This window comes from Indicator indicator, chromosome 24, assembly GCF_027791375.1.
Source record: "Indicator indicator isolate 239-I01 chromosome 24, UM_Iind_1.1, whole genome shotgun sequence".
Taxonomy (NCBI): Eukaryota; Metazoa; Chordata; class Aves; order Piciformes; family Indicatoridae; genus Indicator; species Indicator indicator.
The window spans coordinates 16,398,493-16,426,334 of record NC_072033.1 but is presented as its reverse complement, the minus strand read 5'-3'; the positions used below and the strand labels follow the sequence as shown (position 1 = coordinate 16,426,334).

Here is a 27,842-nt window from a genome sequence, read left to right as displayed (position 1 = left end):
TTTTTTTGTGTTTTAAATGAAAATCCAGAAATAAATAGAGAGGGGGGGAAAAGGCATTTATTTGCTGCTTTCTGTAGGTAAAGCCAGCTCAGTTGGAGGGGAAAGCAGGCTCAAATGGAAGCAGCTCTTCCTGAGCCTTCATCCTCCAGCTGAGCAACAATGGTGGTGTTGCTTAACTGGAGGATGAAGGCTCAGAAACACATCCTCATCCCTGCTCTTTGTAGCTGCCTAACTTCTCTCCCTGCATCCTCCCCTCCCTTTGCTTTCTGCAGGTGTTGCTCTGAGCAGTGAATGTTAACATCTGCCCTCCTTCTTTCAGAGATGGATTCCTCCTATACCTGTAAAGGTGGAAGGAAAACTGGAGGTTCTACCAAACCCACTGTCAGCAAAGAAAGGACAGAGACCAGGATAAATCCACCTGCAGAGCTGCCCAAGCTTGGTAAGGAACTGGGGTTGTCTTGCCATGGAAGGGGATGGGGTGGATGGGGCAAGCTCAGGGGGTTGTGGAATCATGGAGTCCTTTTGGTTGGAAGAAACCATGGCCCTCAGCACCACATCTCCATGACTTTGAAACCCTTCCAGGGATGAGGACTCCACCACTGCCCTGGGCAGCATGGGCCAGGTCTTGACAATGATTTTGGGAAGAGTTTGTTCCTCATGCCCAACCTGAACCTCCCCTGGGGCAAATTGAGGCTGCTTCCTCTTGTCCTTGGGAGAAGAGACCAAGCTCCACCTAGCTCCAGCCTTATTTCAGGGAGTGGTTGAGAGCCAGAAGGTCTCCCCTCAGTCTCCTTCTCTCCAGGCCCCCAGATCAGTGGCTTGGTGAGGACACCGCTGTGTCCTGAATGCTTCCCAGATGTCACACTGCCCTTCAGGCATTTGAAGCCATGATTGCCAGCAGAGGAGTGTACATCATTGCTAAGGGGAACAAACTCCTGCTGCCTGCAGGAGAGTGTTCATCCCCACACCACATCTTCCCAGCACCTTCCAAAGTGGAAAACCCCTTTTTCATAGGCCCTTATTCTGGGTTAGAAAGCACTGAAAGTGATGAAGTGCAGTGAAAGATAGTCTGTGATGAAGATCTTTGATTGTCCTGCCTGGGAAGGTGCTGCACAGGCCTGAGGCAGCCCCTCTGTGGAGCTGGGGTTTCTGGGATGGTGAGTGCTCTGTGACATGCTCTGTGTCTGTAGGCAATGCAACCAGTGACAAAAGTGAAGGCAAGAAGAAAGGACGACCCAAGGCTGAGAACCAGGCACTGAAGGACATCCCAGTAAGGCCCCAGGCGCTCGGATCCCCGATGCCCTCCCTGCCATGCTCCTTCTGCCTTGCCCTCCACATCTTGCTGCACTAGAGGCTCCAGCCAGCCCTACTCTGGGGTTCAACCTGCCTTCCCTGTGCTTTAATCTTCAGAGCCGCCTTGTCTTGGGCTTAGCGAGATCCTTGGCCCTCAATCCCCTCCATGCAGGCACCCAGCATTGTCCAAGCCCCTGCTTAGGGAGCAAACCCACCCAAACCTCCCCTTCCCAGGCCTGTGCCTGGATGAGCTGGATTCTTTCACAGCCACCTCTGGTCTGGCTAATGATCCAGCAGCTCCAGCAAGGGGGTGATTTATTCCCCACAGAGTTGTGCAGTTTAATTCCCACATGGCAGTGTGGACACCACACAGCAGTTTGTCATGGGAGCACAAGCAGGGGGTGATTTAGTGACTAGATGAAATGTGGGGTGGTTAAATCACCCAGGCAACTTCTGGCCTGATTTATTCCCTAGCCTGGCTGGGAGCACTGTGTGTGTGCTCTTGGAGATACAGCAAGGTAAATCCCTAGGAGGAATCATTAAACCTGGAGAGCCCTGTGGCATCTGTCCCAGCACATCTTGCTGGAGGGAACATCTCTGCACTGAAACACAGCCCCAGGGTCCACTTTGTGGCTGCTTGGTGGGAGGGGGTGGGCAGGAGTGATCTGAGGTCCCATGTGCCCTCCCAGCCCCCCTTGCGATGCACTGGCACACACCCAGGCATGTCATGCTTTTTACTCAGCTGTGTCTCTCATCTCTCCTGTTCCCAGCTTCCTCTGATGAACCAGTGGAAGGATGAATTCAAAGCCCACTCCAGGGTGAAATGTCCCAATGCAGGCTGCTGGCTGGAGTTCCCCAGCATTTATGGCTTGAAGTACCACTACCAGCGCTGCCAGGGGGTAAGGAGAGCAGAGCACTGCCTGGCCTTTCTGGTGGGCAGCTCTTACATTACCATCTCCAGGGCAAAACCCCTCTCAGGTCCTAAACCCCAGGAGGTTAAAATGGGAAGGGTAGAGATAGAATCATAGAACTGTTTGGGTTGGAAGAGCCCTCTTAAGATCATCAAGTCCAGCCTTCATTCCAAGACCACCATGGCCATTAGACCATGTCCCAGGTGCCATGGCCACAGGTTTCTTGACCCCCTCCAGGGATGGTGATGCCACCACCTCCCTGGGCAGCCTGTGCCAATCCCTGACCACTCTTGCAGGAAAGAATTTTTTCCTAATCTCCAGCCTAACCCTCCCCTGGCACAATTTCAGGCCATTTCCTCTCATTCTGTCACCTGACATTAGGGAGAAGAGACCAACCCCCACCTCACTGCAACCTCCTTTCAGGGAGTTGCAGAGGGCCATGAGGTCTCCCCTCAGCGCCTTCTTCTCCAGACTGAGCAACCCCAGGTCCCTCAGCTGCTCCTCACAAGCCCTGTTGTCTGTGGGCCAGGGGCAGTCAGTGAGGTGTGGACACTGAGCTGGGGTCCCTCCAGCTGGGGTCCTGGTGGGTTCATGGACCATTGGGAACCATTTGGAAGGGCAGAAGGGTGCTCCACACTTTGTGTTCTTGCCTGCATCAGACAGAGCCTGTCCCTTCGAGGTCTGGTGTCCATGCTCACCCATCTCTCCCTGCTACACACAGGGAGCCATCTCCGAGAAGCTGACCTACTCCTGCTCGTACTGTGAAGCTGCCTTCACCTCCAAGACCCAGCTGGAGAAGCATCGGCTCTGGAATCACCTGGACAGGCCAGTGCCAGCCAGCAGAGCAGAAAACAAAGTGCCCAAGGCCATCGGGAAGAGCAGTGGCAAGAAAAGGTACCAGGCGGGGCTGGGAGGCGTGGCGGTGGCACAGGGACGGCTGGGAGGTGCCCACCTCCCTTCCCCCACCCAAGGGGAGGTGTGAGGACGTTTGTCTAACAACCCCTCTCTAAACAAGCCCTCTGTGCTTTGCCCTAGAGCTGCTGAGAGTTCAGCTTGCCCCACCATCCATCCCAAACAGGCAAAGACGGAGAGGGCCACGGGCCAGGAGCATGCCCAGAATGGGGAGTGCCCGGTGGAGAGCCGCGACAGCAAGGAGTTCCAGATCGCTGCTGCAGAGGCCATGGCAGCTGCCACCCCCACTGCCAAGTCCTCCAGTGGCAAGGAGGCCGTGCAGCAACGGGGCAGCCAGGCCTCGCTGCAGGAGGAAGACCCCGAGAGAATGAAGCACAGTAAGATTAGAGCCTGGGGCTGCGCGGGTCTGGCAGCACAGGCAGGGACGTCCTCAAGTCACAGAGAGGCTTTGCTTGGGAAAGGTCTTGGAGATGCTGGAGTCCAACCATGACCCCAGCACTGCCAGGGCACCACCAAACCATGGCCCTCAGCGCTACATCTCCATGGCTTTGAAAGCCCTCTGGGGATGGGGACTACACCACTGCCCTGGGCAGCCTGGGCCAGGCCTTGGCAACCCTCAAGGGGAAGAAATTGTTCCTCGTGTCCAACCTAAACCTCCCCTGGGGCAACTTGAGGCCATTTTCTCTTGTCCTGTCCCTTGTTCATTGGGAGAAGAGACCAACCCCCACCTGGCTCCAACCTCCTTTCAGGGAGTTGTAGAGAGCCAGAAGGTCTCCCCTCAGCCTCCTTTTCTCCAGGCTGAACACCCCCAGCTCCCTCAGGAAGGGACTCTGCCCCAGCCAGCACTGCTGCCAGTCTCTCTCTGAATTTCCCCTGCCCCAAGTTCCTTGCAGCTCCACTGGGAGCTAGAACCCAGTTGCAGCTGTGGCAGAGGTACTTCTGTAGGACCTGTGGGATGGGAAATGAGTTGAGTTGCCTCAACACAACAGCAAGCTGCTGTGTCAGTCCATCTGTCCTCACAAACCCATTCTCCTCAAGTGTTGGGACAGGGTAAGGAGGCTCCCTCTGTCCATTAGCACCATGCCAGTGCTGGGGTTGGCCCCATCATGGCTTGGGTTTAAACTGCTGGCAGCACCAAAGCCAACCACCCCCGGAATCACAGTTGGAATCATTTTGGCTGGAAAAGATCTTTGAGGTCATCTTTGAGATCATCCAGTCCGACCATACCCCAGCACTGAACTACGGCCCTCAGCACCACATCTCCATGGCTTTGAAACCCTCCCAGGGATGGGGACTCCACCACTTCCCCTTTGCTCCTGAGGCTGTAGAAACCACCTGGCTTCTGGCACTGGACAGATCCACCACTTCCAGTCCTTGATTTCTTCCTGGATTTCTCCTGGCTTTGTGGGATGGGAAGCAGCATCTTGTTACTGTCTGGTGGGTGGGTGCCTTTCAAAGACCTCCTGATGTGGAGTGTGTGCCCACCCCTTGCCCCAGGACTGCTGAAGCCCCCCTGGCAGTACAGTTATTTGACCAAATCTCTCTCTCTGTTTCTCTCTTTTGAGTCAGGAAGGAAACAGAAAACTCCTAAGAAGTTCACGGGGGAGCAGCCTTCCATCTCGGGGACTTTTGGACTGAAAGGTAATCCAGGAACAGCTCTGGGCAGCTGTGGGCTTGGAGCTTCTCCCTGGGGCATCTCAGGGAAGCCCATTCCCCAAGAGACTTCCCTGTGTTGGCAATATTTGAGAACCACCCAGAGCCTGGGCATGCTGTGCTGGAGGATATGTTGAGGCAGCAGCAGGGCTGGCATTGATAACAGTCAGGAGCCTGTCACTGGGAAATGAGGGAAGAGAGGGAAGGTTCTGGATGTGTCCAGCTGTAACACAAGGAAGCCATGAGAAAGATTATCCCATCTTCATTATCCCACCATTCTGGGATGCCATGGTGTTTCCAGGAGCACTGAGAAGGGTTTCTGCTGTGTAGAAAGGTTGGGTGGTGGCAGCCAGCCCTCAGGTCTTGTCTCCAGTGCTGGTCACCCACAGTCAAGGAATGAATTTGAGGAGGAAGAGGCACATTACTGGGATGTTTCCTGAGAGGAACCTCAGGAGGTAGCAAACCAGTAGGACTGTGGTTGTGCTTCATAAATATACCCAACTGGGCTGGAAAGGAGGAAGGAGGAAGGAGACCTGTAGCTGGCCTGGAGCATCCTGGATTCAGGCTGGCTGTGAAATAAGTTCAATCAAGGAAATAAAAAGTGGATTTCCAGGCACCGTGGGCAGCACCTTCCAGTAGGAGAGGCACTCAGGGGAGAGGCACTAAGGACTTGGAGAGAATCAAGCACCAAAAGCAGGCTGGATGTAGTCTCTGATTTGCTTCCCCCTGGCTCCTGGGTTGTCTGGGGTTGTTTTCCTTGACTTCTCCACAGAGGCACTGCTGGAGGCTGAAACATCTGCTGTGGGGTCCTCAAGAATAAGCTGATGGAGAGTGAAGACAGGGCAGGAGTTTGCCTAAATCCCCTGGGTTCAGCATGACAGTTTGCTCCCCAGGGGCACAGGGGCCACCAGCCCATCGTGGGTGCTGCCTCCATTCACACCCTGGGTTTGCAGGAGTCACAACTCAGAGGTTCAGGGGGACTGGACCTTGTGGGGCAGGTCTGGATCTGACCCTGGCCCTTATCACATTGCCTTCAGCATCTCCTATGGAAGCACAGGCACAGGGCTGAACTTCACAGGGGTTTGGGGTGCCTGAGCTCCCTCCTCTCTCCACCAACCTTTCCACAGCATCATTTGCAGGCCATGTTTTCCATTTCTTACATCAGCACAGATGTTCCTTGGTGTAAGCACTCTGCAGCCTCCCAGTGCAGCAGCAGCACCAGGAACATCTCTTACATCCTGAACTTACTGTTCCAATTCCCCTTTTTCTTGCAAAATGCCCTTTTATCTCTTCCCCAGTCTGTCTCCTCCATGCTCTGCCTTGGCAGCAGCATCCTACCCCACTTAGCCATGGTGTTTCCATAACTCCTAAGCTGTCTGCTTTGGGGAGAAATGGTTCTGTTTCTAAAACACCACAAGCTGTTATGATACTGCCTGTCAAAATTATGGACCTGATCTTACCCAGAGAGCCTTGGTAGACCCACAGCCAGCTCAGTGGCCCTGGGCTAGAGGTGAGTTGATTTGAGGGCATCAAAACAAGTAGTGAATAAAAGCTCTCTCTCTCCTCCCAGGGCTTGTCAAAGCAGAGGACAAGGCAAAAGCTCATCGAGCCAAGAAGCTGGAGGGGAACACCAGCACAGAGGAGCTGAAAAAGAAATCTCCAGGAGGCAGTGTGAAGAAGGAAGTGGCTGTGCACCTGCCAGCAGGTGAGGCTGGGGGAGGCAAAGCACAGGGAGCAGCTCTGGATGCAGTTTAGCTGCTTAACTGCCAGTTCACCACCAAACCATGGCCCTCAGCACTACATCTCCATGACTTTAAAACCCCTCCAGGCATGGGGACTCCACCACTACCCTGGGCAGCCTGGGCCAGGCCTTGGCAACCCTCAAGGGGAAGAAATCGTTCCTCATGGCCAACCTAAACCTGCCCTGGGGCAACTTGAGGTTGTTTCCTCTTGTCCTGGCCCTTGTTCTTTGGGAGAAGAGCCCAAGCCCCACCTCGCTCCAGCCTCCTTTCAGGGAGTTGCAGAGAGCCAGAAGGTCTCCCCTCAGCCTCCTTTGCTTCTGGCTGAACCCCAAGTCCCTCTGCTCCTCACCAGCCCTGTTCTCCAGTTACTTCACCATCTTTGCTGCCCTTCTCTGGACCCGCTCCAGCCTCTCAATGTCCTTCTTGGAGTGAGGGGCCCAAAACTAAACCTAGGGTTTGCAGTGTGGCCCCACCAGTGCCCAGTGCAGGGGCACAATCCCTGCCCTGCTCCTGCTGCCCACACCATTGCTGATCCGGGCCAGGATGCTGCTGACCTTCTTGGCCACCTGGGCACCCCCTGGCTCACCTTCAGCTGGCTGTTGACCAATCCCTCCAGGTCCTTTTCCAGTGGGCACTTTCCAGCCACTGTGCCCCAAGTCAGGAGCATGCATGGGCTCCTTGTTACCCAAATACAGGACCCAGCACTTCGCCTTGTTGAACCTCATCCCACTGGACTCAGCCCCTCGATCCAGCCTGGCCAGATCCCTCTGTAGAACCTCCCTGTCCTCCAGCAGATCAACACCCACAGAATTTGATGTTCTCTGCAAAATTCCTGAGGGTGCCCCTTGGTCCCTTCATCAGGTCATTGATGACAACAGATGTGAAAGAGAACAGATGTTGGTGCTTTCCTAACACCATCTCCATGCATGGTACCAGTGCTGAGCTGGGCATGACTCTGTCTTCCCAAGTCTCTGAGGTGCAGCCTACAGCCTCATGCAGGTTGCTGACTTTCCTGAGGAGCTCTGACAGCAGGAGGAACACAGGATGTGTAAGATAAACACAGCTGCAATGCTTTGCACTGCTTTCAAATTCAAATAAAGGACTCTCAGATCTCACAGCCATGCAAAAACATCCAAATAAACAGACTTGGTGGCTTTTATTCAGGCTGGGCTTCCCTTGCTGGAAGCCCAGTGCTGCTCTGCTGAGAACACAGCATGAACTCTAGGCCTGGGAGCAGGTTTTGGTCCCACATAGCTCTTATTTTGGGTGTTTTTTTAAGCTGGTCTCAGCCATTCAAATAAACACATGCCTGGAAGGCAGCACTCCCCTGTGTGTCTGCCTGGAAGAGCAGTGCCAGGGAAGCTTTCCAGGAGTGCATCCAGCTGGAGCCAAGATGCTCACCTTTGCTGCACTCCCACTGATTGTTTCTTTTGGCCACACAGGGCAAGATGAGGTGGCCAAGGGCATCATCATCATCATCATGTTTTAACCCCCTTAGTGTGAAGGACACCAGCAGGCTTGGCAAGCTTAGACAGTTTCAAGGCCTGGCTTGAGAGGGTGCTCTGGGTCATCTCATGCTCTTACTCTGCAAGGTTGGACTGGATGATCCTTGAAGTCCCTTCCAACCTGGTGTTTTATGAATCTATGAAAGTCTCCATTTTTTTTAATCCATTGACATGCCTCCAGGTCAGGTAACTCCACATAAAGTGGCCCAGTGACCCAGTTTGCTCAGGCAGCTGCAGCAGCTGTGGCACAGGCAGAGCTCCAAGTGCCTGCGTGGTTTGTGTCCAGTTTGGGCTTAGCCCATGGCAAATATTCCTCTGTTTTCAACATCAGAAGCTCTTCCCACTTTAGTGCTTTTCAACATAGCAAACCAAGGCTTATGACAGCACTGCCCTGCCCTGGCCTGGCCCAAGCAGGCTGTGATCTCTGCAACTTGGTCTCACACCTCTCTCCTCTCCTTCACCAGCAAACCCTGAGGACCAGTGGCAGAGGGAAATCAGTGAGAAGGGAGAAGTCTCCTGCCCAACCTGCAGTGTTATAACCAGGAAAACTATTGTGGGGCTGAAAAAGCACATGGATGTCTGCCAGAAAGTAAGGGCTTGCTTTGTTCCATCACTGACATGTGGATTGGGGAGGGGAATGTCTGTTGGTGCTCCTAAAAGCAGTTCTGGGCTGTGTCTGATCAATCTCTTGCAATTCCTCAGAAAGCTGACTGCCCCACCTCAGGTCAGAAGGATTTGGACACCTGATTCTCAGCCCTTCTGCATCCCTTTGTGATCTGAGCCCCTTGCCCCAGTGTTTCCAGCAGGGTTGGGTATTTCTGGTAGCTAAACAAATAGATTTAGGGCTGGGGTTGTCTCTAATCTGGCCTCTCCCTGGAGTCCTGGCTAGGGGGTTTGCTGTATGCTGTGCTTTGCAGAAGGCCAGAGAAGTTGTGGTTGAAGGAGAGCACATCTTGGGGAGACCCTGAGCTTGGGTGTGCTCGGGCAGGCTGGCAGGACACAGCAGTTCAGTCATGGTGCAGTGAGAAATGGTCTCTCTGCCACACCACCATCCATCAGGGCCTGGGATTATGTCTGCAGCCATCAGCAGGCACACTGCAGAGCTGTTGTCACAGAAAGCCAACGTGGGATTGATGCCTTCTGCTTTGAAAATGTGTGGCTCAGCTCTGCTTCCACATTCATCTTCTGTAAATGCCTCCTCAGCCTTTGCCTTGCTGTTCAGACAGCAGTTGGAGGCACTTCTCCCTCTCAAACCCCACAATGCATTGATGCCCAGCAGTCATCCCTCCTCTGACATCCTCCTGCCTTTAGTGGAGTGAGGATCTTGGCCATCCCTGCTCACATCTTCTGTGCTTTGGAGCATCTCCCAAGCCAGGCTGGCTGCAGGGGGGCTGTAGGTGGCCAAGCAGGTTCCCCAGCAGGATCTGCCAGAGCAGCCAGGCATGTTTTCCCTGTGGGTGTTCAGCTCAGGAACTGAGGCTCCAGCCCAAGGGATGGGTATCTTGTCACCCTTCCCTGGCAGGGGTAGTCCTTGCCAGGGCTGGCTGTGCTGCTGCAGGAGCTGGGCTGCTTTGCAGCATCCCTGCCAGAGCAGCCTGTGGCTCAGGGAGGACAGTCCTCAAGCTCTGGGTGTGTAACCTCCACATTTCATCTCCGAGATGAAATCTCTGGGCATCCCAGGGAGGTTGTGACTGCCCCCTCCTTGGAGGTGTTCAAAGCCAGGTGGGATGAGTCCTTCAGCAACCTGGGCTGATGGGAGGTGTCCCTGCCCATGGCAAGGTGGTCTCAGCTCTCTGCTTTAATGAATGAAGTATTTCTTAGCTCCACAATGGGAAAAGGATGTGCAGGCTCCTGATTCTCTTCTAAAACAACAGAAATTGGTTTCTCCTTTCCTTGCTTGTCACTGAGCAGTCTGCCTCACTTCCTCTGGGTTTGGAAAGGAAGTAAGGGATGGGGATGGTTGCAACATGCTTGAGCCTGAAGGAGACAAGGGCAGGTATATCCTCATAGCATCCTGGGTGAGAGGGCTCGTTAGAGTGTGATCATGGCATGTTCCTGGAGGAGTTACCCCCAGACTGGCTGGCCTTGGCCTCTCATGAATCAAGGAGCTTTTAGCATCCACCTTTTTAGGATCAAGCACTTGGGTCTGGAAGAAGACTAACCCCTGCCCAGGTTACAAGTGAGTCATTCCCAACTGGCTTCAGTGAGCTTATTCTTCCTTTGCCCAGAGCTCCAGGATAAAGAGGGATTTGCAGCTCCATCTTCATTCCCTCTCCAGCTTCTAGTCCAGGCTTGACTGAAGGGGAAGTGGTGAAGGTGGAGCAGCAGCCAGGCAGGAGGAGCAGGAGCAGCCCCAGTCATCCAGGCACCGGCTCCCTGTGGAGACATCCTGCCTCCTGCTGCCCAGAGCACCTCCTGAGGCAGTCAGTTCTGGTAGCTGCCCCAGCACAAGTCACCATCTGCTTAGTCACTCTGCAAACTGCCCCCCTGCCTCAGTGTGTGTGTTCAATGCATCTCCCCAGCCATTCAGGAGGCCAAGTTGGGTCAAGCAGCAGAGCAGTGTGAGTTGGGAAGTCTTCTGCTGTGGTCGTGTCCAGCAGAGTCTTAATTTCAATCAGCTCAGGCACCCAGAAAGCTCATTGTCCCCCAGCATCTGTCCCAGTTCGTGGGGCTGCAGCGCCCAGGCTGCTGACATGCTGGGAGATCAAAGCAGCTTCTCTTCCCTGGCCCTTGAACAGGAAGACTAAGACACCAGGTCCAGATGTTTCCAGCTGGTGAGGCTTTAAATCTGCATCCAAAAGGGAATGCTTTCCAAAAGCTGGAGCATGTGGGTTTGATAACAGCATCCAGGATACAGAGAGAAAACTCAAGAGCTGCAGGCTGGGATTGGGATGGGGACAGGGATGCTGCATTGCCTGCTGGGTGCCATCACTGGGTACTGCTGCAGCAGGAGCTGCCCATGGGGCTCAGTGACAGCAGCAGCAGCCCTTGGAAGAAGGAGCAGCAGGACTGTGGCCTCCATGGTGACTTGGCTTTGATTCCCTCAGCTGCAGGATGCCTTGAAGTGTCAGCACTGCAAAAAGCAGTTCAAGTCCAAGGCTGGGCTGAATTACCACACCATGGCTGAGCACGTCAGCAAGGTAAGAGCTGGGCTGCTCCTGTCTTGCACCTTCCCTCTTGATGCTGAGAGTGAAGCAGTCAGCAGCACACTTCCTTTGTCTTTGTCGAGGGGGGATCCACAGCATCATCTGCAGCAGCCCACTGGTGATCAGAGAGCTGGAGCACCTCCATATGGACAGGCTGGGAGTGTTGGGGCTGTTCAGCATGGAGAAGAGAAGGCTCCTTCGAGTGCCTGAAGGGGGCTACAAGAAAGCTGGGGAGGGTAGTCACAAAGTTTATCCTGAATAAAATCCAACAGGCACCAATTTTAGATGCAGCTCTTAAAAATCTGATGGTGTACATCTTCAAGATACCAGGGCAAGGCATAACCACATTTCTACCTGGTTGTGACCTGTCTTTTACCTGGGCATCAACCTCCTGCTCTTTACCCTGGCTGGTGCCTGGTCCATTCAGGAAGTGCTCCTGGCTTTTTCAGCTGCCCCTTCGGGTGCAACCAAGGGAGAGGCACAAGGAAAGGTGCAGATCTGGCACCTAAGGGTGAAGGTAGAGGGAGATACAGGTCTTCTGGATCTAACCAGAGATTCCCCCCAGCCACTGTGAGGCAGTGGTTGACCCCACACACACTCCTGGTGCAGAGGACATGAGGAGATGGATGACTCTCTCACTTCTGTCACTTCCTTGTTCCCAGCCTGTTCCTGTGGAAACTGCTGGACTTGGTGAACAGGAAGAGCGAGAGAGGCTGAGGAAGGTGCTGAAGCAGATGGGGAAACTGAAATGCCCCAATGAGGTATGAGAAGGATTCCTGTTTCTCCTTCCGGGACAGGTGGAAGGAGCAAGCCCCAGTGCAGGATGTGCTTCCTCCAGGCATCCTTTGGCATATGCTTGGTTTTTCTGCCCCAGTTCAGCCTTCCCAGTGCCCATCCAGCAGGTGTAGGGCAGGGTGAGGAGTTCTGAAGGGCAGGTTCTGTCTCCTGAAGTCAGGAAGGGGCCCAGCTAGTGCTGTCCTGGGCATAGCCTAAAATTAAACCAAAGCACACTGAGAAACAGTGGTGAGCCACAAGCAGGAGATGGAGTGTGGCAGAGGTTTGTCCCTGTGGGTGCTTTGGTGCCACACAGACAGTGCCTCCCCACCTGCTTCCCCTCCACTGCCTGCCCTGTGTCTGGCAAGCTGTCAGTGTGTCAGGGCAGGTAGCACATGGGATGGAGGCTGCTGCTGCCATCACTTTGTGGCACTGTGGCTTTTTGGGGGACAGGGGCTAGAGGGTGACCCCCCTATAGCTTGGAGGGGACAGGTTGGCAGAGCTGCTCTGCTCCTCGGTTCCTCCCTGGAGCAACAGCATCCTGACAGTTTGGCCATGGGGCCTGGACACCCCAGCCCGTCTCACCCTCCTCTTTCCCCCACCCTGCAGGGCTGCATGGCCAACTTCTCCAGCCTGATGGGCTACCAGTACCACCAGAAGCGCTGTGGCAAGCAGCTGGCCGAGGCCGACAAGCCCAGCTTCAGCTGCCCACACTGCGGCAAGAAGTACAAGTCCAAGGCCGGCCACGACTACCACCTGCGGTCGGAGCACGCGGCCCCAGCGAGCCCCCCGGACACCTCCGCGGCCCAAGGAGCTGGGCCGGCCCCCCCTGGCGGGGACTGCAGAGCTGCAGAGCCCACGGGCAGCACAGAGCCGGGCAGGGCCGAGCCGGGCAAGGCAGGTGCACAGATCGGGCCGGGGGCCGCTCCTCGCCTCACCACGCACTGGGCTGGAGCTGGCGCTGGGGCTGGTGCTGGCGCTGGGCAGGGAGAGGAGGGGAGGGGAGGGGAATGGAAGGGAGGGGAGGGGAGGGAAGGGGCTGCGGCCCCCTGCAGCTGGCATGAAATTAAGAGGGAGTGGAATGTTGATTTGCTGGAGGGTAGGAAGGATAGGCTGGATCAATGGGCTACGGTCCTGTAGGAGGTTTGATAAAGCCAAGGGCTGGGTCCTGTGTTTGGGTCACAACAACCCCATGCAGTGCTTCAGGCTTGGGGCAGAGCAGCTGGAAAATGCCTGGTAGGGAAAGACCTTGGGGTGTTGGTTGGCAGCCATCTGAACATGAGCCAGCAGTGTACCCAGGTGGCCAAGAAGGCCAACAGCATCCTGGCCTGGCCTGCATCAGAAGGGGCTGCCCCCTCTCTGGAGGTGTTCAAGGCCAGGTTGGATGAGGCCTTAAGCAACCTGGGCTGATGGGAGGTGTCCCTGCCCATGGCAGGGAGGTTGGAGCTAGATGATCTTTAAGGTCCTTTGCAACCCAAACCATTCTATGATCTTCACCCTGGAGCTGGAGAGGTCACTGCTTCACTCCTCATCCTCGCTCTGTCTCTCTTGCAGCCTCTAGAGGAGCCAGAGGTGAAGACAGAGCCTGGCCCTGTGGAAGACTTTGAAAGGACCCCGAGCGGCCGCATCCGTCGGACCTCAGCCCAGGTGGCTGTTTTCCACCTTCAGGAGATAGCAGAGGATGAGCTGGCCAAGGATTGGACCAAGAGGAGGATGAAGGATGACCTGGTGCCTGAAACAAAGCGGGTGAGAAGCTTTTATGTCTCTTTTTTTTCCTTTTGCATTAGCTGGCATGTCAGCACAGCCTCAGCTGGCTGAGGGCTCACGTGGTTCCTTTGCTGTGCCTTAAATCAATTAGCTGGGATGGGAAATTTATTGCTCAAGAGCCCACCCAGTACAGGCTGAGCCCTGCTGCTCTGGAAACTCTGGACATGCCTGACAGCAGGCAGCTTCGCCCTTTCCACTACTGGGACTCAAATCTAAATGGAACAAAATGTGGTGCTTTGTGGGCAGTGGAGAGATCAGAATCCGTCCCAGCTGCCTAGCAGAAAAGGAGCTGGGAGTATAGGTCAGCAGGAGCTGAAGATGAGCCAGTGTGTGCCCAGGTGGGCAAGAAGGCCTCCAGCATCCTGGCTTGGATCAGCAATAGTGTGGCCAACAGGACCAGGGCTGGGATCATCCCCCTGTGCTGGATGCTGGGGATCCTTGAATCCTATGTTCCGTTCTTGGCCCCTCACTCCAAGGACATGGAGGGGCTGGAGTGTGTCCAGAGAAGGGCAGGGAAGCTGATGAAGGGTCTGGAGAAGAGGGCTCATGGAGAGCATCCAAGGGACCTGGTGTTGGTCAGCCTGGAGAAGCTGTACAGCTCACCCCAGGGAAGTAGGTGGCACAGCAGCAGAGCTTCAACCAAGTGGCTTCCCACTGCCACAGCTGTGCCCACACTGTCCTGGATGCCACCTTCCTTGGAGAAGCTTGGTCTGACTCAGCTCCCAGTCTGCACACAGTGGGCAGGTGAAAACCCAGCACACAAACAAACCAGCATCTTCTTTACCCACCTTGGCACCTCAGTGAGGCAGCTGGCACAGGAGGGGATGCAGCCCTGGTGCTGCCAGCCACCTTGGAACAGAGCTGAGGTTTTAGGGCCAGAACTGGTTGCAAATTTTTATTTCCCGGTGCTTGGTGGCATCATTGTTTGGTTTCCAGATGACTTCAGCTGCAGGGCATTTATAGCATGAAAAAATGAAGCCTTACGTAGCTGTTTGATTTCAGATTCCGTGGGAGGAGAGGTGTGGAGCTCACTTCTCCCCCCTCCTGCCTCAGCACTTTTGTTTCTCTCTTTCCTCCTTGAGTTGCTCCTCTTAGTCTTGATTTTGGGCTATTTTCTCTTTGAATTGAGGGAGCAGCCATCAGACCTAGGCTTGGGCAAGGGGCCCCTGTGCAAACTGACTGCTGAAGGCATCATAAAGGTCTCTCTCACTGTCAGAATTGCTCCATGAGATGGTGTTTGGAGGGGGGAGTTGTTCATGAGGCATTTCTTGTGTTCAGAGCTGAGCTGTTTCAATCTGAGCCCCATCTCAGCACTGCAAACCAAAGAGAGGTGCTGGGAGGCTGATGGAAGCAGCTTTGCACTGAAGATGGGCGAGGGGGGAGTTGGATCAGCTCCGAGGTGACAAAATTAGGCTCTTGGGCTGGAGAATGGGGACCTGGGGTCCCTTCACAGGCTGGTTGTGCTGGCCCTGTGCCACCCAGCTGGGTTGCAGAGGTCAGTGCAGAGGGAGCAGGCAGGGAGCCATGCCTGGGGGTGCATCTTACAGTGGCTGCCACGTTCCCTTGACAGCACTATAACATGATCTGCTCAGTCTATGACATGTTTTTTTCTTGGTGAGTGATGCTGGAAGGAGGTGGGAGGCAGGTTCTTGCCCTGGGAGGCTGGTGGGAGCTTGCTGACTTCAGCAGGCTTTGTGCAGCTCTGCTGAGCAGTGTCTTGCATGGCTCAGGACCAATCTGCTTCACAACTTGCTTTACTTCAGGGTGTGGGGAAAACCCTCCTGACTGGGAGCAACTCAGACATGCCCCAGGTGCCCAGTTTGACCCTGTTACAGCCCCAAACCAGCCCTTCCTGTGGAACTGGCTTCAGCAGCAGAGGAGGCCTGGAGGGGTGGGCAGTGTCCCCAGGTCTCTGTGCCACCCAGCTCATGTGGTGGCTGTGCCCCTGGGAGGGCTGACAGCCCAGCAGCACCAGAGAGGAGGAGGACAAACACTGCTTAACCATGACTGGGCTGGTGGGACTGATGGTCCCCAGAAGAGCCACCACACCATCACCTCTTCCTCCCATGGGACATATCCTGCTGCTGGGAGCTGCCAGGCCCACAGACCCCCTTGCTGGCTTGGGCTTGGAGCGAGGTAGGACATTCTTGCAGCTCTCTACAACTCTCTGAAAGGAGGTTGAAGCCAGGTGGGGGTTGGTCTCTTCTCCCAAAGAACAAGGGACAGGACAAGAGGAAATGGCCTCAAGTTGCCCCAGGGCAGGTTTAGGTTGGACATGAGGAACAATTTCTTCCCTTTGAGGGTTGTCAAGGGCTGGCCCAGGCTGCACAGGGCAGTGGTGGAGTCCCCAGCCCTGGGGGGGTTTCAGAGCTGTGGAGCTGTGGTGCTGAGGGCTGTGGTTCAGTGGTGCTCTGGCAGTGCTGGGGTAAGGGTTGAACCTGAACTTCAAGATCTCTTCCAACCCAAATGATTCTGTGATTCTGTGTCAGGGATCAGCAGCAGATCTCAGCTGCTCCTGCACCATCCCTGGGGATTTCCAGGATCCCTCAGGGACAGACACTTCCCAGCTCCAGTCTAACCAGTGCTAACTGGAGGCTCCCATACTTGCTGCAGCACAGCAGCTGCTCTGTTCCCAAGCTCCCCACACTCCCAACAACGTGGATTTCAAGGGTGCTGATGAAGAAAGCCACCCCTCCTCTCCACCCCTTGTCCAGGCAGCAGGGCTTTTCCCAGGGGGAGGCAAGCAATCCAATGGGATGTGGGGAATCAATAGCTTCCCAGCAGCCCCACTGCAGCCCCTGCTGCCTGTCCTGTCCTGATGGCCACATGGAAAGCGGGGAGAGGGCTGCTGGGTTTGGATGCTGTTGGTGGCCCGTGGTGGGATGCCTTGCTCCTTCCCCTGGAGGATGGATTCCTTCGCACCAAAGCCATGGCAGCAGAAGAAAGGCTGCTGGCTGCCAAGGCCCTGTGCTGCCTCCACGCTGCTCTAACCAACCCCAGCCTTGCTAAATATACTCTGGAGCCTCAGCTCCTCGCTCCCATCTTTCTCTGCCTCTGGATAAGCTGAAACAGATGGGGTGTTTCACAACGGCTCTCAGATGGGGAAGGGCACAGCCCTGCTGCTTTTCTGGGAAAAAAAAAACCGAACCTTTCCAGAAGCTCCACCAGGATGATGCTGATCCCCCCCACCCTCCTTTGGCCTTTCCCTGGGCTCAGTGGCTGCTGTGAGCAGGCTTGGGGCTGCCACAGCAGGCAGAGGCCAGTGGCTTCCCAGCATGGTGGCATGGGCAAGGCAGTGGTGGGCTGAGAGGTCTGGAAGGTGTCATGGCCTTACTTGTTGTGAGGCTGGAGTGAGAGAAACAGCCTCCTGGAGGTGAGGGAAGGGGCAGCTAAAGGCAAGAGAACAGCATGGATAGCCCACAGTTGCATAGAACAGAATCCTTGGGTTGGAAGAGACATTTCACATCCTCAGGTCCAACATTACCCCAGCACTGCCAGAGCACCACCAAACCATGGCCCTCAGCACCACATCTCCAGGGCTTTGAAACCCCTCCAGGCATGGGGACTCCACCACTGCCCTGGGCAGCCTGGGCCAGGCCTTGACAACCCTCAAGGGGAAGAAATTGTTCCTCATGTCCAACCTAAACCTCTCCTGGGGCAACTTGAGACCATTTTCTCTTGTCCTGTCCCTCGTTCCTTGGAAGAAGAGCCCAACCCCCACCTGGCTCCAGCCTCCTCTCAGGGAGCTGTACAGAGCCAGAAGGTCTCCCCTCAGCCTCCTTTTCTCCAGACTGAACACCCCCAGCTCCCTCAGCTGCTCCTCCCCAGCCCTGTTCTCCAGACCCTTCTCCAGCTTTGTTGTCCTTCTCTGGATCTGCTGTAGCCCCTGCATGTCCTTCTTGGAGTGAGGGACCCAATCCTGAACCCAGGATTCACAGTGAGCTGCTTTCCCTGTAGAGATGGATGCAGGGTTCCTTGTTCTGAGGTGCAGTGAGCTTTGTGCTGGAGGTGCTGGGAGGTTGTGCTGAAACCAGGACACCTCCCAGTGTTAAACCATGACAGAAAGGATGCAGAGCTGCTCTGTGGGGTGTAAGGACACCCTGTTCACCTCCCAGTGAAGGCAGTATTGGGGTGAGGGGGTTGCTGCAGGGCTGGGGCCAGATGTGGAAGCTTCCCCTCCCTGCGGAGCCTGGTTGCCGTGTCATGGGGTGACTGGATGTGGAGTGCAGGCTGCCCTAGGCCAGTCATAAAGCTAAAGGGAAAAAAGTCATCTCCAGGCTTGAGGTTTTTTTAAGAAAATCCTGGATCCAGGATAAATTCCAGAGCAGAAGAAGCCTGGCTTGGGTTTGTCCCCCAAAACAATGGCCCTGGGATCCAGCGGGGAGCCAGGCTGAGCCCTGCAGACTCGTGTCACTGGTGGGTCAAAACCAGTCCCTGCTCCAGCTGTGGCTCAGAGTTTGGTGGGACCAAGCCCACCCTTCCTCCCCTTGCTCAGCAGCACCAGCATGGTGTGACCCAGCCACCCAGAGCCACCAGCCAGCACCCCGAGTGCATTTTGGCTTTTGCCTCCTTGCTCCAATCGTTCCACAGGGTGATGGGAGAGCAATGCCTCGTACTGGGACCTCGCTGGAGCTTTGAGGGGAGCTTGTTGGCCAGGGCCAAGGCTGCCTGCATGGTTCTCATTTAGTGCACTGTATATTTTGGGGAAGGGGAGAGCTGTCTAGGGAGCAGGGAGGATTGAAATATGAAAGCTAATGAAATAAAGCCATCAGTCAAAGCAAACGAGCCTTCCCACCCCAGCATCCTTCGATGGTTCACAGGAGATGGGCTGCAGCCAAACCCAGTTGTAGCCATTTAATGAATTGGCCATGAAGATTTTCACTTACAGGCTGTTTGAGGAAAAGAAATTGTGGGGGGGGAAATAATCAAATATTCCATGCCTGGGGCTCCCTCTTAATGGAGACATAAAGTTGACTTTGACATTCCCAGAACCGCAGTGCCCTGGGAAGACATGGGGTTTGCATGTTATTGTGCAGGGCTGCTGGAGGAGAGAGCAGGGAGGGATTTTTATTTATTTTTTTTGCTCTGGAGTGGGAAAGCAGAGCAGCAGAGTCCACATCTCTGAACATTCTCCTCCCCAGGGACACACAGAGGGAGAGGTTGTTGCTGGGGCTGTGTGCGGTTGCCGTTGATGTTTGCTCATTCATGGGATTGATTGGGGTTTAATGAAGGAGGCTGTTTGGCATCTTGACTCTCAGTATCAATGACAAAAAGGGACTCCTGTGTTCTCCCCCGGAGGTGGCATTGCCTTCCCCAGGCCAGGGACCAAGCAATTGGTAGTTGCCCCCATCCCAGGGCTTCAAAGAGCTCTGCTGGCATCTCCCCTGGCCGCGGAGCATGGCAAAGGAGCAGCAGCCTGAGGCTCGAGGGATTTTTTCCACATCCTTCCTCACCAGCCCTCACAGCTCCATTTCACAAGGCCCCTTGCCCACTCCTGCAGAGCCCAGCTCTGCCCAGCCTCCCTTCTCCTCCATCTGTGCCCCACCACACACCGAGGTGGGGGCTGCGGGGGCTTGTGGATCGCTTCAGTTTGCGTGGAAATGAGCAGTTTGTGTCCCAGCCCTCCACATCCCCAAGCCTAGGTGGAAGCTGCCCTTTGCAGGGAGGTTTGAGAGCAAAGCCTTTTTCATAGAACTGTGGAATTGTTTGGTTGGAAAAAGCCTCTAAGATCATTGAGTCCAACCTTCAACCCAACACCACCGTGGCCATTAAACCCTGTCCCCAGGTGCCATGGCCACAGGTTTCTTGCACACCTCCAGGGATGGTGACTCCACCACCACCCTGGGCAGCCTGTGCCAGTCCCTGACCAAGTCCTGTGGCAAGCTGGCCCAAGGCAGACTCCCAGATGGATCAGCATGTTCAGGAATCAGCACAGCTGGAAAACAAACTCAGCAGCTGCCTCCCCACCATGTTTTAGCCAGCAGTGCCAGGTCCTCTGGGCAGGTTTCAAACCAAGCATGGGTCTGCACCTCTCTGAGCACTGTCTGTGCCTCCTCATGGCCAGCATAGAATCATAGAATGTTAGGGGCAGGGAGGGACCTCTGGAGATCATCCAGTCCAACCCCCCTGACAAAGCAGGGTCACCCAGGACAGGTCACACAGGAACACATCCAGGTGGGGTTGGAATCTCCCCAGAGAAGGAGACACCACAACCTCTCTGGGCAGCCTGCTCCAGGGCTCTGCACCCTCACACCAAAGTCTTTCCTCATACTGAGGTAGAGCCTCCAGCTTGTACCCATTGTTCCCTGTCCTGTTAGCAGGCACCACCAAAGAGCCTGGCACCTTCATCCTGACTCCCACCCCTCAGATATTGATAGACACTGGTAAGATCCCCTCTCAGCCTTCTCTTCTCCACACTAAACAGTCCCAGAGCTCTCAGCCTCTCTTCATGAGAGGTTCCAGTCCCTTCATCATCCTCATAGCTCTCCAACTTTGAACTCTCTCTAGTAGATTGCTGTTGATGCAGCCATGCCCTGTGCCTGGAGGTTCTCACAAGGAGCAGCACTTGCTCAGGTGCCCTCACCCATAGGGTGCCATGTGCCAGTTCACCCAGCCCTGCTCCACCATGGGACAGGTTTGGACTTTGGAACCTGAGCAACATCCATCAGTCCCAGCAGAGCTGACTGGGGTGAGCTGGGAGTTGTGCCCAGCTGGAAGGAAGAGCACCTCTGTGTCCCCTGTGGCCCTTGGCCTGGTGGCACAGTGACAAGCAGAGTGCAGCCATGCAGGTAGAGCCAGGCAGTCCGGAGGCAGGGAGATGCCACAGCTGCCTCTGCGTGTGCTGAACATGCAGAAATGGAGCTGGGAAGGGCAGCCTGCTGTGCTCAACCTCAAAGTCGTTAATAAACTGGTAATTAAAATCACTTGGGAAGAGTGGCCCTGCCAGGAGGAGAGGCAGAAACACAAGAGCCTTTCATTGTTTAAGAGGTTGTGCCCATTCATGGGTGGAAGGCAGCCATGGAGGCTCTTGGCACCCATTCCCTGTGCCCAGCGTGCAGGGTTGTTTATTGTCCTGGTTATGAAACATGGCAGAGTGGCTGTGCTGTCACCATGCCCCCTCTGCAGTGGGACATGGACCCCGGAGCAGGAGCACCCCCACACCACTCCCTGCTCCTCTCCCACAGCCACCCCCAGCTCTGGTGCCACCTCACTGCTGGCAGAGCAGCAGGCACAGCCTGCCCTGTGCTCTGCAGTACCCAGGGGGGAGAGGACGTCTCTGGGGGAAGCCTCCCAACACTTCTCCTGGTGGGGGTAAGACCGTTGTGAAGAGCAGGGGGTCCAAGGAGCAGCCTGGGGGGTGCTGCCCTGCTAATCCTCTTCCATTGTTTGCAGCTCAACTACACCCGGCCGGGGCTCCCAAAGCTCAATCCCAGGCTGCTGGAGAACTGGAAGCATGAAGTGAAGGAGAAGGGTCGCATCAACTGTCCCAACAACGTAAGGCTCTGCCCAGCCTGCCTGCTCACAGCCTGCAGGAGAAACCCACCACAGCCAGGTTCCTCTTGTGACCCAGGGGAAGCTGGCAGGGATGCTCTGAGCCTTGTTTCACCTCCTCCTCTCCCTGGGCTTGTTGTGTGGCTGAAGTATGTCCCACCTCTGGGATCCTGATGGTTGTGATCAAGCCACCAGGCTTGGGGACCAGGTCACCTTCTCCTCGGGTGCCCTGGTTCAGCATTGCCAAATTAATGCTCTGGAGCTGCTTTTGGGAAGCTCCTGGGATCCAGATAGGGTGAAGGCTTCCTTCTCTATTCCTGGAGCTGCTTTTGGGAAGCTCCTGGGATCCAGACAGGGTGAAGGCTTCCTGCTCTATTCCTGGGGCTGCTTTTGGGAAGCTCCTGGGATCCAGACAGGGTGAAGGCTTCCTGCTCTATTCCTGGAGCTGCTTTTGGGAAGCTCCTGGGATCCAGACAGGGTGAAGGCTTCCTGCTCTATTCCTGGGGCTGCATTTGGGAAGCTCCTGGGATCCAGACAGTGTGAAGGCTTCCTTACTCTGTTCCTGGAGCTGCTTCTGGGAAGCTCCTGGGATCCAGATAGGGTGAAGGCTTCCTGCTCTCTTCCTGGAGCTGCTTTTGGGAAGCTCCTGGGATCCAGACAGGGTGAAGGCTTCCTTGCTCTGTTCCTGGAGCTGCTTCTGGGAAGCTCCTGGGATCCAGACAGGGTGAAGGCTTCCTGTTCTGTGCTCCAGAGCCTTTTTCCGCAGAGGACATGCTTTTCCCAGTGTAAAGCCAGGGCTGGTGTTAAACCATTCCTTTTTAAAGCCCTGGGACAGGGACAGAGACCTCGGGGACGTGCTGTGTGCACTTCATCTCGCTGCAAAGCCAGCCCTGGCCTGCGCCGGCGGGGACAGGAACTGCACCCCGGTGCTGGGCCCTTGATTTATCATCTGAAACAAAGCCTGGCTAATGGTAGTTGTGAGGCAGGCTGTCACTGCGGGACAGGCCGAGGGGGTGGCTAATGACTGTCACACACAGGCCCTTTGAACAGCCCTTGCTCGCAAACTGCTCACGCTGCTGCCTGGCTGACTCTCTGCAGCGTCTGCTGCGGCTCCAAGAACTCCTGTAAGCCCAGCAGGACCTCCCCACTGCTCACAGATGGACGTTTCCCATGGAGACGTTGAGGGGAGGCATTTTTGCAGCCCCTGTTGCAGAGGGAGGTGGCCACATGACTCCCATTAGCGCTAATAGGAAACGTGTGACCAGAGCCCTGCACGTTAGCCTCTTGCTGCTGAGCTGGGGCTGGGGGCCCTGCTGGCACAGCAGGCTCCTGGCCCTGGCACAGGGGAAGGCACAGAGATGAGGGGGGGATCGTGGCAAACCCTGCTTTGTTTGTTCCCACAGTGCTGTGAAGCCATTTACTCCAGTGTCTCGGGGCTGAAAGCTCACCTGGCCAACTGCAACAAGGTAGGGGCTGTCTTCTGCTGGGCTCAGGCTTTGGGCTTCTCCTCCCCTTGGGTCGTTTGGAAGGGGGAGCAGCACAGTTACAGGAATTGTGGCTGCTGGAGTGAGCAGTGCCACTGCCCTCAGAGTCATCACCACTCAGCCTGTTGCACCATCCCAGTCCAGCTGCTCACCCTCAGCAATGTCCTCCTGAGCAGGATCAAGCCCACAGCCACAGGCAGATCACAGAGTTACAGAACCCCAGACTGGTTTGGTTGGGAAGGGACCCTTCAAGCTCACCCAGTCCAACGCTCCTGCAGTCCTCAGGGACATCCCCAACCAGAGCAGGTTGCTCCCAGCCCCAAACAACCTGACCTGCAATGGTGCCAGGGATGGGGCAGCTCCCACCTCTCTGGGCAACCTGGGCCAGGCTCTCCCCACCCTTAGAGTCAAACATTTCTCTCTTCTCACCAGTCTGAATCTCCCTCTTTGAGTTCAAACCATCATCCCTCCTCCTGTCCCAACAGGCCCTGCCCAAAAGTCCCTCCTTGGCTTTCTGATTAGCCTCTTTAAGTACTGAAAGACCACAAGAAGGTCCCCTCAGAACCTTACCTACCTTCAGATAAAGGTAGAAGGGCTCAAAGTGAGCAGCTCTGGTGGATGGACTTGAGCTACTACCCCAACCTTAGATGAAAGGTTTTGCAACACAAATGCCCTACTCAAGAGCCCAGACCTCTGACACACCAAGTGCCTTGAAGATGGGGCAGTAGGAGCTTCACATCCTCCCACTTCAATGTCCCCATCCCTGAGCAGCCCCTGCCCAGCTGATTCCTGCAGCCTCTGAGTCCTTCACAGGCTCTCAGCTACCCAGCAGCTCACACAGCCACGCAGTGACCACAGCAGCTCAGAGCCAGCGAGCAGGCTCTTGGAAGCTGAACATCTCCCAAGGCTGAGGGCCATCAGGAGTCCTTCTCTGTTGATTTGGGCCAGCAGCTTCCCCAGCTGGAGGGACTCTGGTGGGTGCCTCCTGGGGATGGAGCTGAGACTGGAAGAGGTGTCTGAGCAGTGTCCTCTCCCGAGATGGAACAGCAGCACTGCTGGCTGCAGGGAGCTCTGATGGCCTGCAGCCTCCACAGCAGCTTGGTGTAGGTCCCTCAGATTTGGAACCAAGTGACAGCTGGTATCCTGAAACACTTCCAGCTGCAGCTCCCATTGAATGAAGCCTCCAGGAGGCAGCTCCAGCACATCCCCTGTGGTTATTAGAACACAAACTGCTGCTCTCCTCCAGTGCCTGCTGCAACATCAACCCCTAATGGGATCGTTTAGCAAATGGGCTGCAGAGATCCCCCAGAAGCAGCTGGATTAGTGCAGCATGAAAGTGCAAACACAGGAGGGCAGGGCAGGTCCTCTGCTAGCCTGCAGCATGGGCCAGCTCATCAGGAAATTTGGGAGGGACTTTTAAAGCTCATCCAGTCCAACCCCCCTGCAGTCAGCAGGGACATCTGCAACCAGAGCAGGTGGCTTAGAGACACAAACCTGACCTGCAATGGTTCCAGGCTCTCACCACCCTCAGTGTCAAACATTTCTTCCTTCTCTCCAGTCTCCAATCCCTCTTGGAGTTCAAACCATCCTCCCTTGTCCTGTCCAACAGGCCCTGCTCAAAAGTCTGTCCCCAGCTTTCTGCTCACCCCTTAAGGCCTCCAAGGCCACCAGAAGGTCTCCCTGGAGCCTTCCTTCTCTTCTCCAGGCTGAACAAGCCCAACTCTCTCAGCCTGGCCTCACAGCAGAACCCTTCCAGCCCTGCCAGCATTGCTGTGACCTCCTCTGGCCCTACTGCAACAGCTCCAGGTCTTTGCTGTGCTGAGGACTCCAGAGCTGCCCCAGCACTGCGGGGGGAGTCTCAGCAGAGCAGAGCAGAGGGGCAGAATCCCTCTCAGCCTCTCCTTGTAGGAAAATCAGAGCCCCTCGTGAGCCAGCCTGTGATTTCTGCTGTAAGATCCTGCAGAATGGGTTGAAGTACATCCCTAAGGAGAGCAGAGGATGCTCCCAGGCAGTACCCCCTCCTCAGCAGAGATCCATGTGCCAGGATGATTTTTCTATGAGTATTTCTGAAGCCAGCTGGCAGTGGGGCTGGTCCTGCCTGTGTCCTGCCTGTCCCCAAAATGAAAGACCTCTGTCTGGCTCCAGATTTACAGCCTGGAGCCAGCAGTGGAGAAATTCCCAGGGAGCCTCTCTGTCTCCTGGAGGGGCCATCCATAAAGCCCTGGTCAGCAGGGAGCACGTTTATCTCCCCTGTGCCACGAAGCATGGCGGAGCCAGGAGATCACTCATCCCCACAAGGGCTCTAGTGACAGAGATGCAGCAGTTGCTGTGTCTTGGTGACAGCCTGAAAGGAAAATGAGGTGAGTCTGTTGGACATAAATGAGATGGTGGTTGAGTCCCAGGAGATCACAGATCTGCTGACAGAGAGGAAATGGAGGCGATTGGCCTCCTGCCAGCTCAGGGACACACACGGTGGCAGTGGCAATGAAACAAGTGGTGGTGGAGCTGCACAGGCAGCAAGACCTGCAGCTCCCTGCCCTCCCAGCTCACAGGCTTCAGCACTTTGATGCCATGACAAACAGCAGCACCCAAGCTGCTGTGGCACAACCAGCAGGGGCTGAAATGGAGAGCAGAAGGTGCTGTGGTGAGCTCCTGGCCTGGGGCTGAGGGCTGGCAGAGAGCTGGTGGTTTGGAAATGAGCTTTTATTTGCTGTGGTTTCAAGATTCAAACATCAAACTCCCCTCAGGAGCGGGGAGCAGGGCAGGGGCAGCCACCCCTGCAGGCTGTTTGGCTGCAGGAGGATGCTGTGTCTTGCAGGGGGACCACTCGGTGGGCAAGTACCGCTGCCTCCTGTGCCAGAAGGAGTTCAGCTCCGAGAGTGGGGTCAAGTACCACATCATCAAGGCTCACTCAGAGGTAAGGAGATGGTTGGAGCTGGGCTGGGCTGCTCCCAGCTCCAGCAAGTCCATCCTCAGGCTGCTCCATCCACAGCAGCATCAATCTCTGGCTGGAGGGCAGAGCCCAGAGAGTGGTGGTGAATGGTGCCACATCCAGCTGGCAGCCTGTCACTAGTGGTGTCCCCCAGGGATCAGTGCTGGGCCCCATCCTGTTCAATATCTTTATTGATGATCTGGATGAGGGGATTGAGTCCATCATCAGTAAATTTGCAGATGACACCAAGCTGGGAGCAGGTGTTGATCTGTTGGAAGGTAGAAGGGCTCTGCAGAGGGACCTTGACAGGCTGGACAGATGGGCAGAGTCCAACAGGATGGCATTCAACAAATCCAAGTGCTGGGTGCTTCACTTTGGCCACAACAACCCCATGCAGAGCTACAGGCTAGGGTCAGAGTGGCTGGAGAGCAGCCAGGTGGAAAGGGACCTGGGGGTACTGGTTGACAGCAGCTGAACATGAGCCAGCAGTGTGCCCAGGTGGCCAAGAGAGCCAATGGCATCCTGGCCTGCATCAGGCATAGTGTGGCCAGCAGGAGCAGGGAGGTCATTGTACCCCTGTACACAGCACTGGTTAGGCCACACCTTGAGTACTGTGTCCAGTTCTGGGCCCCTCAGTTTAGGAAAGATGTTGAATTGCTGGAGCATGTCCAGAGAAGGGCAACGAGGCTGGGGAGAGGCCTTGAGCACAAGCCCTATGAGGAGAGGCTGAGGGAGCTGGGACTGTTTAGCCTGGAGAAGAGGAGGCTCAGGGGTGACCTCATTGCTGTCTACAACTACCTGAAGGGAGGTTGTAGCCAGGAGGGGGTTGGTCTCTTCTCCCAGGCAACCAGCACCAGAACAAGAGGACACAGTCTCAAGCTGCGCCAGGGGAGGTTTAGGCTGGAGGTGAGGAGAAAGTTCTTCACAGAGAGAGTGGTTGGCCATTGGAATGTGCTGCCCGGGGAGGTGGTGGAGTCACCATCCCTGGAGGTGTTCAAGAGGGGATTGGACGTGGCACTTGGTGCCATGGTTTAGTGGTCATGAGGTGTAGGGTGACAGGTTGGACTCGATGATCTTTGAGGTCTCTTCCAGCCTTCTTGATTCTATGATTCTAATGCCAGGACAACCTGGAGGGAACCTTCCTGGCCCCCTTTAGGTGCGCAGGCTGGTTGTGGCTGTTCATGGGATCACAGAATGCATCAGGTTGGAAGGAACCCCCAAAGGTCATCTTGTCTGACTGCAGGGACACCTCCAACTAGAGCAGGTTGCTCAGGGCCCCATCAAGTTTGACCTTGAATGTCTCCAGGGATGAGACCTCAACCACATCTCTGGGCATCCTGTACCAGCATCTCACCACCCTCCCTGTGCAGAACTTCCTCCTGATGTCCAACCTAAACCTGCCCTACTCCAGCTTCAAACCGTTGCCCCTCGGCCTGTCCCTATAAACCCTTCTGAACAGTCCCTCCCCAGCCTTCCTGTAGGTCCCCTTCAGATAGTGAAATGCTGCTCTAAGGTCTCCCTGGAGCCTTCTCCAGACTGAACAGCCCCAGCTCTCCCAGCCTGTCTTCATAGGAGAGGTTCTCCAGCCCTCTGAACATCCTCATGGCCTTCTCTGGACCAGCTCCAGCAGGTCCATGTCCTTCTTGTGTTGGTTGCTGTGCACCAGCCAGTTTGTCTGTGGGGAGGTGATGCCAGCAGGGTGTGGGCTGGGGCAGGTAGGCATGGGCCATGCCTGCCCCCAGGATGGTCACTAACCCCCTGTCACCCCGTGGGCACAGAACTGGTTCCGAACCTCCTCCGAGGCCAGCCGGAAAAAAAAAAGCAGGGAGCAGCTTTCTGCTAGCAGAGAGGAGAAAAAGAAAAGCACAAACGGGAAGAAGAGGGGGAGAAAGCCCAAGGAGAGGCCTGCAGAGCCGTCCCCGAAGAGCAGAGAGAGCCTGGCAGCAAAGACTAATCACAAGAAAGCCCTCGAGCCCTGGGAGGGCTCCCGGGGCAGCCCCGACGGGGGGGAGGAGCACGGCCCCAGGCCCCCGAGCCAGCGCAAGGGAGGAGCCCCCCGGGGGCCCGAGAAGTGAGCAGCTCAGAGACTCACCTCCAAGGATTCGTTTACAGCCCAGGGTAACAGGGTGGTGTTTTGGGGGGGGGGTCTCTCCTGCTTTTCTGTCCCCCCTAATCCCACCTGCTCTCTCCCCCCACCCCCCGCTCACCCCCTTTTTACAAAAAATAAGAGAA

General features: G+C 55.7%; 1 protein-coding gene across 1 annotated transcript; it reads left to right on the top strand.

The window, feature by feature from the left end:
* Positions 1-321: 321 nt before the first annotated feature.
* On the top strand, positions 322-27,685 carry ZNF512B (zinc finger protein 512B). Its single transcript, XM_054391857.1, has 17 exons — positions 322-439; positions 1,191-1,270; positions 2,064-2,192; positions 2,926-3,098; positions 3,240-3,493; positions 4,048-4,049; positions 4,682-4,757; positions 6,340-6,474; positions 8,481-8,605; positions 11,064-11,156; positions 11,825-11,923; positions 12,546-12,833; positions 13,491-13,682; positions 21,096-21,197; positions 22,598-22,660; positions 25,497-25,595; positions 27,389-27,685. The coding sequence occupies exons 1-17, from the start codon at positions 322-324 to the stop codon at positions 27,683-27,685; spliced, it is 2,325 nt and encodes a 774-aa protein (XP_054247832.1).
* Positions 27,686-27,842: the final 157 nt, after the last annotated feature.